We start from the raw sequence: 15,654 nt of genomic DNA, 5'->3' as shown, positions 1-15,654 counted from the left end.
GATGAAGGAGATGGCAACTTAATCACATATTTGTAGTGGATTGGTTGGACGTGGTTGCTTATGCAGTGAAGGACAATTCAACAGTGGTTGGCAATACAAGTTCAGACAATGAGACTATGTGATGGTGGTTTGAGTTCAACGAAGATTGGGGTTGAAGTTGGAGGTTGCTAGCTAGGAAGGGAATGTGGGGAGAGAGTGACTAGTCACATGGTGAGTTGGAGAGAGTAACCCGTGGCAGATACCATTTGTGTATCGTACACATGAGAGAAGGTGAGTTGTAAGCTTCATAGACATATCAGAAAGTAACTTAATGGAATTGAGGTGAGAGTCTACAAGCCACACAAGGGGAACAAAAATATACATTTTAAAATTGAATTTTGCTTAAATAAACATTTCCCTGTTCACAGGGGCTGAAGACAATTAACTCTGTTTTTGTTTCGTATGAACTAAGATAAATAAAATTTAGATGGGACCAAAATCAAATTATGTCAAAAAAAAAAAAAGTATCTAATCCATTCAAGAATTATGAGGTTACCTTCTTAAGAAACCAATCAAGTCACATATAAGAATTTATCAAAACCAAAAATACATATAATAATAAAATAGTTGTTGCGTTTCGGCCAATTGCATTTGTCTACTTCTATATATTACTAGTATGGGAGAATATCCTTCCACAATATATGGGTAGTAATATATGTACAATATCAAGTACAGCATTTTCGATGTTCCAATGTCAAAATGGGGAAGCTAATCAACATAAAGCAACAAAGTAACCCTAAAGTGCATCTTTGGTTTTACAATGGAATTGACAAAGTCACGGTGAGCCACCGTGATTTTGTTAAAACTACAAAGTGTAACTTCTGTAAAATCACAGTGGCTCACCGTGATTTTGTCAAACCAAACGGGAAACCAAACATAGTTGGAAACTAAATCGATTTTCCCCCCAAAATAATATTCTTAATAATAGCACAGAATAATCATAATAATTTGGAGAGTCAGAGAAAATTCATTTCATCATGGTTAGAGCGCCTTCATTTCATCATGGTTAGAGCGCCAGATCAAGCTGGTATCTTCTCCTCAAAGCATTGGTTGCTCAAATAGATCTGTTTCAGTCATCTTCTGAATTTTTTCTCGCAGGCCGGGTTGTGTTGTACAGGTAAAGCCCACATACAAGAATTGCACAGCCAAGCAGAAAGAATGGGCTCAAGGTTGTTCCTCCCTCAGGAAGATATGGTAATGGAAGGGAAAGAATATAAACAGAAATTGGCACTGCAAACACCATAAACACACATAAGCTGAAAACCTCACAAAAATATAAATAGATAGGATCCAACCAAGTTTCCAACTTTTACACTTGCACCACTTAATAATTGAATTGTGCTAAATAAGTGATTTAAGTGTAAAAAATTTACATCTAATGTCATTTGATCCGAACAGAGAGAGAGAGAGAACCTGACAACATTAACATGAGAGAAGCAACAACTGCAGAAGAACTTTTCAGTACGTTAAGCAAGGATATGTTGAATACCAAATTGGTAACTACGTAGAGTAGCGGAAGCAAGGGAGCACCATCACAACCTGAGACATGGAAACAAATGTTTTCGACAAGGTTCAAAATCATTAAAGGGAAGAAGAGCTAATTAATCATTGGATGGTTGTGTTGTGTGACAGTTTATATTCAATCTTTTCAACAATAAAATGGAGGAGAGATGTTAAATAGCAAATCTCTTACTCCCCCACCTGATATTATTATGTGTCTTATTTAAGTGAAAATAATTGAATGTATTAATTTCTACGATAAAATGAGTTTTCTTCCCCAAAACATCCTTATTAATAGTAGTTAGTGAAGTCATTAGGTGGATTGAGATATAATAAATAAAGATAAATTAGTGAAAAAAAGTAATTAATATTTTATTGATAATATAAAGTGATAAATAATGAGACAAATAAATATTTCAAATTGGACAATGAGATGAAGGAAGTACAATTATCAGAATTTCAATTTAATATCCTAATTTGGTTGTATGCCCACTATTATGTACGTTTGGCTTCTCGTCTTTATGTACTTTGAGATAAGGTGTATAGCATTGTGATACAAGCTATGTGAGAACCATAACCCATAAGATAGCCATGTCCTAAGAAACCCCAAGGGGCATATAAACCATGCGTTCCCCATACTTCTGACACAGGATACAAACCCCCATGCCTTACAAAAGCGTAATAAAGTTCCACCATGCTCTGTACACAGTGTCACCACATGCAAAGGCCGTTTGCAACTGAGAGACATGGTGGAAGGCTCTGATATCAATTGATATAATAAACCTTAGGAGAGTCACACCACTAAAGCTAGTTATTGTGGTTGGAGGGTCCATGATCATATAGACATACTTCTGTTGTGGGATTCTGATATAAACTAGCAAGTAATAGAATAAATGGGAAGTCCTTGTAAATTGTCCAGTGCAGTCTTTATTTTTCTGTTTAAGTGTGTAATTTATGTGAATCAACTCTAATTGAGAATCTTTCTCCGGAGATTATCTGTCAGACTCAGAATTTTTGATTGGTAAAATGTGTCATTTCCATTAGAGAATTCTCCTTTAAATAATGTTGTTACAGAATGATATAAGTCTTACTATAACGGTTAATCTACAGCTGGACTAATTAATTATGAGAAAAATTACATAATTACAAATATCATCAAATCTGCACAATTAATGAATATGAAAGCTGTCAATTCCATTGACACCCCCCTTCAAATTGATGTCGGTGAGTCTATAAGTATCAATTTGCTGATTAGAAAACTATGTCGTTGACGTGGCAATGATTTGGTGAGGACATCAGCCAACTAAACCGATGTTGAGACATGAGGCAAAGTAATAACTTTGTGGTCATAGGCTTCCTTAATTGAATGACAATTGACTTCTACGTGTTTCTTTATTTCATGGTATACTGGATTTGCTGCAATTTGTATGGCACTTGTATTATTAGCATGCAATGGAGTTGGTTTTGTTTGGGAGAAACCAAGTTCCGAAAGAAGCCTGTGCAACCAAATACTCTTTGAGCATGTAAGTGAGCTGCCCAAGATCTTTCATGTGGAAAGTGCAATGCAACAGTTGTTGGATTGTATTGATTGCCTCTTGATCTAAACTGGTGATGACAATGTCATCCACATAAACACTGTAAATAGAGATGGATCATAGTTGCTTTGGATGAAGGAAAAGCCAAGAAGTGTTGTTCTAAACTTCTCAAACCACACTCTTGGTGTCTGTTTTAACCCACACAAAGAATGTTTTAGTTTGCAAACATTATTAGGTAAAGTGGACGTCATACCCGTAGGAAGTTTGATGTAAAATTCCTCCTTGAGGTCACCATGAAGAAAGACGTTCTTCACATCTAGCTGGTGTTTTTGCTAAGATTTAGATGCAACAATGACTGGAATAGTGCGTACTGTAGTCATTTTGGCCACGAGTGCAAATGTTTCATCATAATTGAGGCCAAATTCTTACTTATTTCCAGGAACCACTAACCAAACCTTACAGCGATCTGTAGATCCACATGAACGAAGCTTTATAGTGAATATAAATTTGTTGCCAAGAGGTTTAACAGATGAGGGACAAGGAACAACATCCCATGTTTGATTCTCTTCTAGTGCTAGAAGTTTAGCCTCTATAGCATCTTGCCCACATTTATGCTCCATAGCATGTTAGTATAAGGAAGGGATAGAAACGGAAGCTAAAGTTGTTGTCGACAAAAAAGGTGAAGATGGATCATACTTTTTTGGAGGATTACGAGTGCGAGTACTGCGACATAAAGTTGTTGGCTCTTGTTGAAGTACTGGATCAATAGGCAGAGAATGATCGGGAGGAGGCCGTGGAGGTTTTGGACTTCTTTGGTACACCAAAAAGGGCTTAGGTGCTGGTTCTCCTGTAGAATTGTTAGAAAATAGGGGTAAAATAGATGTGGATGTAGGATAATGAGTATCTTGGTTAGCGGAAAAAAATATGCATCCTTTTGAAAAATAACATTTTTAGAAACTCAAATCCTATTGAGATTAGGATCATAGCATATAAAACTTTTTTGGTGGCTAGATAACCAAGAAAAACACATTTAACAGATTGAGATGTGAGCTTGGTGCGCTCTTGGGGCTAAAGATGAACACAACACACAATCAAAGGTACGAAGATTGCTATAAGATGGTTGTTGTCCATATAGCCTTAAAATGGGAAATCATTGTTTAAGGCTTGAGAGGGCAACTGATTAATAAGATGGACAACGGTGGAGAGAGCTTCACACCAGAATCGAGAGGGTACAAGGGAATCCAACATGAGAGTACGAACAACATCAAGGGGATGGCGGTTTTTTCTTTCCGCTACCCTGTTTTGTTGGGGGTATAAAAGGGCATGACCTTTGTGATATAATGTCATTCTACAAGAACTCCTGAAATAAAGAAGCTGTATATTCCCTCCAATGTTAGAATGCAAAATTTTAATTGTAGATGAAAATTGAGACTTAACGTAGGCATGAAAAAATTTAAATGCAGAAAATGATTCAGCCTTAGAGCACAAAGAATAAACCCATGTGAAACGACTATAGTCATCAATAAAAGTGATAAAGTACTTATAACGAGCATGAGATATAACAGGTGCTATTCCCCATAAATCATTATGCATCATGCCAAAAGGTTGATTTACATTTCTTTGATGAATTGGAAATGGTAGAATTTTAATTTTACCAAGTTTACAATAAATGCAATTAAATTGAATAGCCCTAAGAGATGCATAATTTTTATTGCCAAAAACTGCATATTTCATTAAGTCATAAAATACATTTGAGTTTGGGTGACCAAGACGCTTATGTCATGGTTGTCTGAGTGAGAAGACGTTCCTCACGAAGCATCTCATTGAGACAAGTATCCAAAGATGGGGCAGTAGCTCGGTTCATGAGATTGGACCTTAGTCCCTCAAAATCAAATCTCAATTTCATCAAAGATTGATTATCAATCCGCGTTTCATTTGAGTTTAAATTCAAACTCTTTTTTTTTTTTTACAAACTGCAGTAGTTCTAGTGATCGACTCACTTTTTTCATATTTTTTATGTTTGGTAGTCTCGTGAACTTTTTGCACAGTAATTTGGCCTTCACTTGACAAACTTTTATAGATAATGTCAATGTATTCAGCCCAAAGATTCATAAAATGAGAATAAAACTCAGAAATGGAAATAATTTTTTGTTGAAAATTTGTGATTTCATGTTCAAGCTGGAACCGCTGAGCAGTGTTGTCTTGGCTGCATATATTCTTCAAGTAGTCCCACATCTTCGCTGCGGTAGCGAAAAGTCGGAAATTGATAACGGTATTAGGATCAACAGAACCTATGATTAATGTCGTGACTTTGGCATCTTTGACTTCCCATTTGGCATAGGCATCCTTCTGTGTTTTCTCAGGGGCATAATCGATTCCATTAACATGACCACAAAGCTCTTTTCCTTTGACAAAAATCTGGAGCTGAAACGCCCATGTAGAGTAGTTTTTTCATTAAGATGTACAAAAAGGATATCATATTTGTCGGTGAACATGGTGCCAAGGGAAACAAATGAAGAGAACTTAGAAAACGTCAACGATAAAATAGAGAATGCAGAAACAGCAGTGAAACTATGATCGTCGTCAGCGAGGAACTAAGATTTCAAGAAAAAATAGAGCATAAACAACAAGGAAACTATGATTGAAGTTGGCAAGGAACTATGATTTCAAGAAAAAAAAAAAAAAAAAACTAAAGAACTCATGATTTGATCGCACAAAAACAGAGAAATCTGATTAGGATTGCAACTTAGTCTGATACTATGTTAGACTCAGAATTTTTGATTGGTAAAATGTGTCATTTTCATTGGAGAATTTCTTTTAAATAATGTTACAAAATGATATGAGTCTTACTATAACGGCTAATCTACAGTTGGACTAATTAATCACAAGAATAATTAAAAATATCATCAAATCTGCACAATTAATGATTATGAAAACTGTCAATTCCATTGACATTATCAATAATAAACCATTGTTATTCATAAATATATTCAATTGGTATCAATCTATCAAGACTCATGTCCAATATCTTGCAATTTGATTATATTTTGTAACACGTTAAGTCACTCAAGAAAGTAATTATTTGCTCATGAAAAGTAATCCAATAGCGTTGCGATGTAAGAACAAAAGAATCAAAAGGAAATGTAGACAAGAACGGAAAACCAAGTAGGAAGGCATCTATAAGAACTTACCTGCTTTACCAGCTCCAATGTTTAGAAAGCAACCTGCGCCACTTTTAAGATATGAAGGAAGTTGAACAAATGGTATTCCTTTCAAGTTAGAGAGTAAAGGAAGAAAGAGAAGTACGAAAAGAGCCTACAATACATATCAGAAGCCAACCATAAATATGCTTCAAATTATTATTATTTAAGTAATATACATAAAATATACATAACATAAATAAACTTGATATCAAGAGGAATATTAACAACACATTTTTTTTATTTAGTAAAATTCATGAGGCTCCCACAGTATAGGAAATAAGACCCACTAAATTTAGTATGACGGACATAAGTTTTATTCAACTACTAAGGAGTGTGTTAGACACTGCAGTGCAAGTATTTTTTAAAATGCCTAATAAGTCAAAGTAGTCTAGAGTTTTGACTGAAGTCAATGTTGTGCTACCGTTAGAAAAATTTCAACAAAAACGAATTTGTTGCCCTCTCCACCCAGGTACCTGCACCTCCAACAAAACCAAATGGAAGAATAAACCATTCCTAACATTTTCACAGAAGAAAAAGGCACTGCTAGCTCAAAGCAGTCTGTCAGGATCAATTATCTGTTTTAGCCTAAGTCCATATGCCTAATGTCAGGAAAATAGATAAAAAGGGCAAGCAAAGCGGAGACCAGAACTAGACATTAGCTGAATAGACATAAAATAACTTTTCATCCAAGTCTATTTCATCATATATAGCAGCTTGATGGTAACCGATGGCGCCTCGTTAGCATCGGGAATGGACGTTCAATGTTTTTATCATATATGAAAGACATTCAATGTTTTTAGCGGTGTGATCCTTAAGTTATTATTAAATTCAAATATCAACAATTAGCCGTATAATTTCACCCATTGGGCTACAGAGACAAATTTCAGATAACCTTTCCTCATGCTCCGTGACCTGAATTTCTAGGGTTTGGATGGGAGAAAAAGGGAAAGACATATTTAGCTAAAGAACATATATGTGACATTGTGATATAAAATATTGACTGGATACTTATCTTTTAAATCACATATACATGTTGTACATAATAAGACTCATAACACAAATCACCAATTTTTGTAACAGTTAGCATTTGCTATTTGTAATGAAACAAAAGTAATGCATTTTTTACTTTTGAGATTATCTGAAAGGATAGAGTATACATATAATTTGAACTCACGAGATAAAGCAACTACTAAGATATCAGCAATACAAGAAATAGAAACTTAAAATTTACTTTTGTTTTATCAAGTCATATACAAATTATGAAAGGCGCACTCAGTTCTTTGTAATTTATATTGCACCAATCATTATATTGAAAGCATTTGCAATTCACGTTATCATAGCAAGCCATACCTGAAACCCAGATCCAAAAGAATTAACCACAAATATATCCAATGACTTCTGCTGCACGAGAACATGTTACAAATTTCAAATCATGCTCATGAATGAGATGCCAAAGGAAACAATAATCCAGACTCCAGTGACCTTAAACCCCCTTCCCACAAAAAAAGAGTAAAAGAAAACATACCTTTAATTGAGTGGAAGAATCAAGAAAAACAAATTCCTGCCAGACATAAAAATGCATTAATTATATTGTTCCCTAACAAGTTTAACTAAAAACTAACATCTGCTTATGAACTAACCTTGATTATCGAAGCCCCAGCTTGAAAGGCACAAGAAACTATCATCAAAGCTGGCCAAAAGAACTCAACTTCAGAGAGCATCTGACCTGCATTAGAGCCACTGCAATTATGGGTAACGGATTAATTAGATAGGACCACTTCATTTAACATGTGTCAGAATATAAAATAATATCTCAATATCTTTGTCTTCGATAATATAAGTATTTTAGTTTATCTCTTGGGTTAGTTTCTAATCTTAGATCATCTTAAACTATCTCTAAGCATTAGCTTTTATATCAATTGGTATTATGATTTGTGTAAAATATGTGATTTTTTGTGTTTCTTATGTTTCTAATGAGATCACACACCTTCCTATTTATAATGATGTTGCAGTAATTACATTCAATGTCTAGGAAATTGTATTGACTAGGACTACTAACAATTAGCCTTGGATGTTGCACAATAAAAGAATAATTAAAACATACGTTGAATTTTAACACTCCCCCTCAAGCTAAAGCTTACCATGCTTTAAACTTGTTACATCAAAACATTTTATCACAAAAAAAAAAAAAAATGAAACTAAGTTTGACAATTGTTGGACTAGTTTGAAAAGAGAAGGCACCATTGATGATTCATGTGTGAAAGAGTAACCACTGAATTAATTATTGGTGGAAATAAAACGCGCCACTAATATGATTCATATGTGGGAATAGAGTCACCACCAAATTGATCGTCGGTGGGAATAAAATGATTGTCAGAGCAAATAGTACTTTGTCCTCGAAACTAAGTTCTCACAACAACAGATACAATGCGGAACGAAGAGTTGAAAATGAGAGGTTGCTGAAAAATCACAACATCATGAAAAGACCCGCAGAAGGGAGCCGGAGACAGGTGCATGCGTTCTCACGCACGAATTTGGTGGAGGCGTGTGGGACCCATACATAGAGAATACGGACGCGCGTGACAGCGTGTGCAATGTTGATTAGCGACGGGAGAAACACCGTCGTGCTCGCCAGAGGATTGCGCGGCGGTGTTTGTTGATTTTGGAGCGCACTAGAAAAGAGGCAGCACAGCTGTAACAGAGTAAAAAAAAAAACAAAACAGTGACAGCTGGTGTAAAGCACAGCTGTGTTTGAAAGAAAAAAAAATCACTGGAAAAACACACAGTGAAGGCGGTGCTTTTGAGGCTAGCTGTAGTGTCGTGGCTGATTGCTAGAAAGGCAGCCGGAGTTGTTGGTGACAGATGGCTGTATGAAGCCAAAAAATTAAAAGACTGAAAAAGGTGGTGTGATTTTTTTGTAAAATATGTTTAATATGTGATTTTTTGTGTTTCTTGTGTCTCTAATGAGATCACACACCTTCCTATTTATAATGATGCTACAGTAATCACTTTCAATGTCTAAGAAATTGTATTGACTAGGACTACTAACAATTAGCCTAGGATGTTGCACAATAAAGGAATAATTAAAACATACACTGGATTTTAACAATTTGTTTCATGATTTCTCTGTTTATTTTAGGATTAGAAGTCTTGTATCCCTATATATAAAGGTTTGTTGACTGCGTGTAGTTCAACCTCCCTTGTCTTGCTTTGAGCTTCTGCCCTTGTTAGGTGGCGAAGCATGTATGCTTATGTTGAGTGGTTAAACCTTGAGTTATAGCTTCTGTTGAACGGCTAAAACTTCATATTTTTGCTTTTGTCTTGAGTGGTTAAAGCTCAATTTTACCTTCTGCTCTTGTAGGAAGCTTTGGTAGTTTATTGAGCTTTAGTTTGAGGGGAAGTGTTAGAATATAAGAAAATACCTTACCATTTCTTTCATAATATTAGAGTTTCTTAGTTTATCTCCTAAGGTTAGTTTCTAATGTTGGAGTATCTTAGTTCTTAGATTATCTCTTACAATCAGTTTCCAAATTACTTGGTCATTATTATGATTAAAATTAGGAATCTTGTATTCCTATCTATAGGGATTAGTGTTCAGTCTTTTTATCAAATTATTATCAATCCTATTCCACCATAAGATGTACTTTTTATTCTTCTCCTTTTAACTAAAACCCATAACTATGACAGCGTGAAAGCATAATGTGTGACGGAGCCTCTTGTAAATATAAGGTAAGGCTACCTACAATAGATCTAAAATTGATCTAACCTTTTCTTGGACCCCGCTACAGTGGGTGCTCTGAAGCACTAAGTTTCCATTTTTGGACTAATTGATCACTCAAGTGGTTAATCAATTCAATGAGTGGTCCCTCTTCTATGAAAATTATTAACCGATCGAGCGGTTAACTGTTCCTAAGTTGGAAATACTTTCAAGAAAAACATTTTAAGGTAATTTCCCCAAAATTATTTACCTTCTGAAACACAGCAAAAAAGGGGAACGAAATTTCAATATTTTAGACAAAATGAAAAAAGGTACAGATTTGACCTTATGAATTTAGTCGTTTAATAATAAAAAGTGATATTAATGTAGCCCTAAATTAGAAACTCAATCAATGTTGTTCTCATCATCCGTATACATATGGGCAATTTCAATGTCGCTTTTTATGACTAAGGAGCTAAATTTATTTCAACTTGCTTTAGAAAGACCAAATTGACATCAAATGTATCTTTGGGGAACTGTATCTTTGGGGAAATGTATCTTTTGGAAAGGAAGACTATAAGCCTGATATTTTCAAGTCAAAACTATTTGTCAAAGCTCATTCACTGTATATTCTTGGATGACCTTAATTTGAAGAAAAAAACCCAAAAGAAGTAAGCAATTCACATAACCTATTATAGATATTCGAACTAGTTAGGGAACTCGACACAAGAAATTAAATATGGAGAGTAGTGACAGGGAGTATTGTATTTCTCCAGATTAGAAAGTTAAACTACCTTGAAATAGCCACCACAACACCAGCACCTACAAGTAAACACCCAACCACTTGGTTGATTGAGTACCTTCTCCTCAGGATTAGAGCGGAAAACATTAGCTGCCAAACTAAAAATGTCTGCAATATAAAGAATTCACAAACAATGTTTTGAGAATTTATGTTACAAATAGTAATATATTAAAACAATCAATAGACTGATTAACATATACGCAAGAGAAGTGCTAACAGTTTGGAAATGGACCCCACTAAATAGAGAAGGGGCCTCACATGATTTATAGGACCTATGTGAATTTCATTCAATAATAGAGTGTCAGAGAGTGTGTTGCCAACATTTCTCAAAACACAATTATGGCCATGCATATAATAAGCTTCAAACAGTGTTATAATCATGATTCAATTAACCTGCGTACATGGAATTTTTGACATCGAGTGAAATTTCAAAACCAATGGAATTTAACCCAATTATTTGCATTTATATTGGTACAATTTAGAGATGATTTACTGGCAATGCTGACATAAACACAAGTTTTTAAAAATATTAAAACAAAATCCAAACTATTGTTTATGCAACAATATTATGATGAGGATCATTTTCACTAAATTTATTTCATGCTAATAACATCAGTAATAATAAATTTTCTGCAAAAGCTTGAATCATGTATAGCCATCAGTGATGAACAATAATCCATTCAATTGAAAAGTTAAACGACATGAGTGGGAGAATATTGAAAGTAAATGTGCCTGAAACACAGATTCCAGGATACTAATGTGCGCTCTTATACCATAACAATTCAGGTAGTTAATAAACATTGTTGCCACAGATTTTACAGCACATGTTCTTCCATCCAAGTCGAAATATTATGAAAGGCCAAAAATCGGAATATGTAGACATGCTGTCAAAACATACCAAATATGTTTTTAAATAGCAAACCTCCTATACATTGAGTCACTGCTACATGCTATTAACCTATTATAAATATGGCAACGAAAGGGCTTCGTTACGATGCCTCTAAAATGAGACATATAACATACTCAACCTATGAACAAATATGGACTACATTGTCCTTAAAGAAATAAGTAGGATAATTCTAGTTGGGTTAATAATTTTGAAAAATTAAAGGAGAAAATTAGGTTTAATCACACCTCTGGTTAGTAGTAAGAAAGCAATTTCAGTTTCTGGGATGGAGGGAGTAATAAACATCAACACTACCAAATCTATTTTCATTCCTAACAAATTGGAAAGTTTATGTTAGTGATCAACACAATAAAATATCCTTAATTCTGAAAAGAGCATAAGGGCAGAGATCATTGACTAAATGAAAGACAGTAAGTTTTCAAATTTCAAGCTCTGCTGTATAGCATGGTATCCATATTATGTAAAATGAAAGACAGTTTTGTTAAAAGAGACCTTGCCAATAGGTATGACAAAAGAGGATCAAAATAAACTAAACTTCAAAGATGTATAAAATAAAGGGCAGATATCTATTATCCAAAATAGACACAATTGTTTTTTCTTTTGTCACTCTCTTGTCATTTGACAACAAGGGCCACTCAAAATATTTAAGATACCTGATTCAATATGGGTATGACTGGTCCAGGAAGTATTGCTGCAGAAGGTAACCAACATTCAGTTTATCGAATCTAGAGAGTGAGAGAAAAGTGAAAGGATATTTTCTAGAACTGAAAAAGTGAAAATTATCCGTTATTAAATTCTAATATGCTGATTGCAACTGTATTTATAGCCTCTGTACAAAATAACAGAGCTGTGTTTAGAGCCACTAGTGTTTTCAATCCTACATCCTATCATTCCCCCAACAAACTAATGGCATTTGACAAAGATTCAACACCCCGGGTTTATGTCATAGGCCTCTGAACACAAGTTTCGACAGGGCCTTAGCTAGGATGTTTGCAATCTGATCATGAGCTGGAAAGTGAGTTACACAACCAGTGACTTGTTTAGCATCTTTTCTTACACAGAGAAAAGGTCTAGTACCATGTGCTTAGTACTAGGGTGTAAAAAAGGACTGTGGTTGAGGGAAATAGTGTTTTGATCATCACAGAATACCATTGTCATAGAGACAGGTATCAGCATTGTCAAATTAGTCCATGGAATTATCCAAATATCACAGGAAATTGCTATTATGTTAACTCCCCTCACTTAAATAAATAAACTCAATAAGAATACAAGACATTTATTAAAAACAAAACAGAAAAACGGACAATCTAGCTAGATCACAAACAGAATCAGCATCAGTACCTCCAGCAAACATTCCAGTTACCAATCCCAAAGCTTCCAAAAATCCAATGATGAAAAAGCGCCATTTCGGAATCGCAAGCATCTCATTCGTAACTATCCCTAACTGATATCGGATATACAAAATGCTAAAATATATAACAACATACCTACACCATACCACAAAAACAAACCATTAGTTATTATTGAAAAATATCAATCAGTTTTGTCGAACACTAATCTCCGCACAGGCGAAAACAGCATTTTTTTTTTTCAATCATAAGACTCGAATTTGAGACCTTAAGTAAGGGATCAGAGTCCAGTTCCACTGAGACCAACGTAATATTCATCACACCATAATCAGGTATCAACAAAAAGTAAATAAATAAATAAGAAAGCAAAATTAATAATAAAAATTACCCAAAAGTAGTGAACTGAGCGAGGAAAAATGGGTAATTGCTCATAGGAATAAGAGCTAGTTTATAAAGAACGCGATTAGCAACCGCTAAAGTAACGGTAATAACGGAGGTAAATAAAACGGTTCGGTTAGTTAAAGTGGTGGAACCCGATGAAGAAGATGAAGCGCGGAATTTGAAAACGGTTCGATTTGTGCGGTTGAATTTGTTGACATGGGAAGGTAATAAATGAAAGGGTGATTTTAAAGGAAGTGATGAAGACATTGGGAATATTGGATTGTTGTTGTTGTTGAGTTTGAGATTGTGAAAATGGAATCGAGAGAATGAAGAACGGGACGGGAAGGTATGAAGTAATATGAAGGATGAATAAACTGCTGCCATTGATGAAAAACACTTGATTTTGCTTTCTACTACTTGTTGCAACTTGCAACCAGAATTGGTAGGTAAAAAAGTAATCAATCTCTTAGTAAATAACGTTAATTAAACTAGTGTGACTTTCGAAGTCTTTTAATATTTTGTAAATATACTAAAACTCTTTTCACATCTATTTTTTTATAGAGTAAACATGCATTATTGTCTTCAAAATTTTAAGAGTGTTAATTTACTTCTTTAATATTATGAAATACTAGTAAAAGTTTAATCGCTTAGCTTGAAAAATATCATTTTATTTTTTAAAATTCTACATAACAATTTTAAAGATTGTATAGTTTTCATTTTTGCTAATGAGTTTATTTGTAACATTTAAGAAATAATAAAAGGGTATTTTGATTCTAAAATGTTCCTAAACGATATTCTATATTGGTTTGTTATAGGCCTTGGTTTTTTACCTGGTTATTTTAAGAATTATTGAACTGCATGTCATGATAGAAAAGGTTGACTTTATATTTTGAATGTGAATACCAATAGTTAAAATATATCTAATATTGATCTTGACTGTCTAATTGTTAAAAAAATCTGGCTAAGAGACTCATGAATATATTGAGAACTGAAGTTTGAATCTTTGTTAAAAAAATACTTACATTTACATTAATATTTAAAAGTTTCAAATAAAAAGATATCTTAACACACAAAAAAAAATATAAAACAAATACATAAACAAAAAATCTTCGCTGACTAAAAATCTTAACTTTTATATTATTTTATTAATAACGGCTACACATGCTTTCCTTTGCTTTCTTATTGTTCAAAGCCTTTTCTTTGCTTGAAATGAGAATAAACGCATTGATGCATGTTCGTGAGTTTAGAGGAGGAATAGATAGACCTCGAGGTAGCGAATATTATTAGTTAATTATTATATTAATAAAATAAAGGATTAAGATTTGAAATAACTCTTTACTGTTACTTTTGAAGTTCTATATATGTCAGGGACAACTTTAAATTTTAGAGTTTGTCAACTTTACGAATTTGTTATGCAGTGTAATAATAATATACACAAAAAAATTGTCGCGCTGATATTGAAATTGAACAGCATGCTTCAATGGCATTTCCCATTGAAATTATAATAAGCCTGTACAACATATTAACATAATATAAACTTAAAATTTTGACAACCCCCTGTACCACTTCTTAAATAGCTTATAACTTTATACCCAGAAAAAAAAATAGCTTCTAACCTAGAATGTAAAAACAATATTTGGCGTCCTCACACACCCAACCCAAAACAAAATCTCAACCAAATCCAAATCCTTCATTTGCTTCATGAATAGCAAGCAGTAACCTCTCTTCCAAATGTTGTTTGGATGGATACTCGGGCAAATCCAATTGATTGAAACTGCATAAAGAAGAACCCGCGTCACTTCAACTCACATCACAAATATAGCCAAAACTTGACCCAAAAAATTGTGTCAACAGAAGATATAATGAATGGAAAGTAGAAAAATGGTACCATGTATGGGCAGAAGGCAAGTGATCAGCACTTCCATATGCCTTGTGAATTTGAAACTTTTGAGAACCTGAAATTCCTTGAAGAGCGCTGAAACCCTCAAGAGGTACCTGAAACATTGGAAGCAAAAATTAGTTCCCCTAATCGTGAATTACATGTTCTAACAGCTCAAAGTCTTCAATAAAAAGAACCAACGTTATTCAATCATTCTACAGTACGACATTGTATCGTCATCTTAGGGAAACAACAGTTAGATCGATGCTGTATATGCAAGGAACAAGTCAGTCAGTGAGTCTTGTCTCCATCCTTAGCATATTCACCTCAGATCATTCAAATAACCAGTCATGACAGAATGC

The 15,654-nt window shown here is 34.1% G+C and overlaps 2 protein-coding genes across 6 annotated transcripts in view; both read right to left on the bottom strand.

The window, feature by feature from the left end:
• Positions 1–614: 614 nt before the first annotated feature.
• LOC101491254 (protein CLT2, chloroplastic) lies at positions 615–13,876 on the bottom strand. 3 transcript variants are annotated; one of them, XM_004501610.4, is made up of 10 exons: positions 13,421–13,869; positions 13,025–13,170; positions 12,337–12,374; positions 10,769–10,884; positions 7,918–8,017; positions 7,803–7,838; positions 7,628–7,678; positions 6,266–6,389; positions 1,453–1,578; positions 615–1,269 (listed from the first exon to the last, which is right to left on the bottom strand). In XM_004501610.4, the coding sequence occupies exons 1-10, from the start codon at positions 13,795–13,797 to the stop codon at positions 1,109–1,111; spliced, it is 1,275 nt and encodes a 424-aa protein (XP_004501667.1). In that variant the 5' UTR covers positions 13,798–13,869; the 3' UTR covers positions 615–1,108. The 3 variants fall into 3 exon arrangements, with proteins under 3 accessions (XP_004501667.1, XP_004501668.1, XP_012571690.1); XM_004501611.4 differs by having other exon boundaries at positions 7,628–7,675; XM_012716236.3 differs by lacking the exons at positions 615–1,269; positions 1,453–1,578 and adding an exon at positions 1,585–5,498 and having other exon boundaries at positions 13,421–13,876.
• Positions 13,877–14,844: 968 nt separating this feature from the next.
• The window catches only part of LOC101491777 (E3 ubiquitin-protein ligase UPL2-like), a 17,340-nt gene continuing 16,530 nt past the window's right edge, over positions 14,845–15,654 (bottom strand). For all 3 annotated transcript variants that reach the window (XM_004501613.3, XM_004501612.3, XM_004501614.3), the window contains exons 16-17: positions 15,302–15,408; positions 14,845–15,187 (exon numbers count right to left, since the gene is read on the bottom strand). In XM_004501613.3, coding sequence (XP_004501670.1) covers positions 15,085–15,187; positions 15,302–15,408 — 210 coding nt within the window. In that variant the 3' untranslated portion in view covers positions 14,845–15,084. The remainder of the gene's footprint in view (positions 15,188–15,301; positions 15,409–15,654) is intronic.

The sequence above is a fragment of the Cicer arietinum genome, chromosome 5, assembly GCF_000331145.2.
Source record: "Cicer arietinum cultivar CDC Frontier isolate Library 1 chromosome 5, Cicar.CDCFrontier_v2.0, whole genome shotgun sequence".
Taxonomy (NCBI): domain Eukaryota; kingdom Viridiplantae; phylum Streptophyta; class Magnoliopsida; order Fabales; family Fabaceae; genus Cicer; species Cicer arietinum.
This window is presented reverse-complemented; position numbering and strand designations above follow the sequence as displayed.

Coding starts and splice junctions, on each gene's coding strand:
- LOC101491254 (XM_004501610.4), bottom strand. CDS start 13,797: ATGGCAGCAGTTTATTCATCCTTCATATTACTTCATACCTTCCCGTCC. Junction 13,171..13,420: donor GCTCAGTTCACTACTTTTGG/GTAATTTTTATT, acceptor GGTATGGTGTAG/GTATGTTGTTATATATTTTA. Junction 1,270..1,452: donor TCTCATGTTAATGTTGTCAG/GTTCTCTCTCTC, acceptor TGGTGTTTGCAG/TGCCAATTTCTGTTTATATT.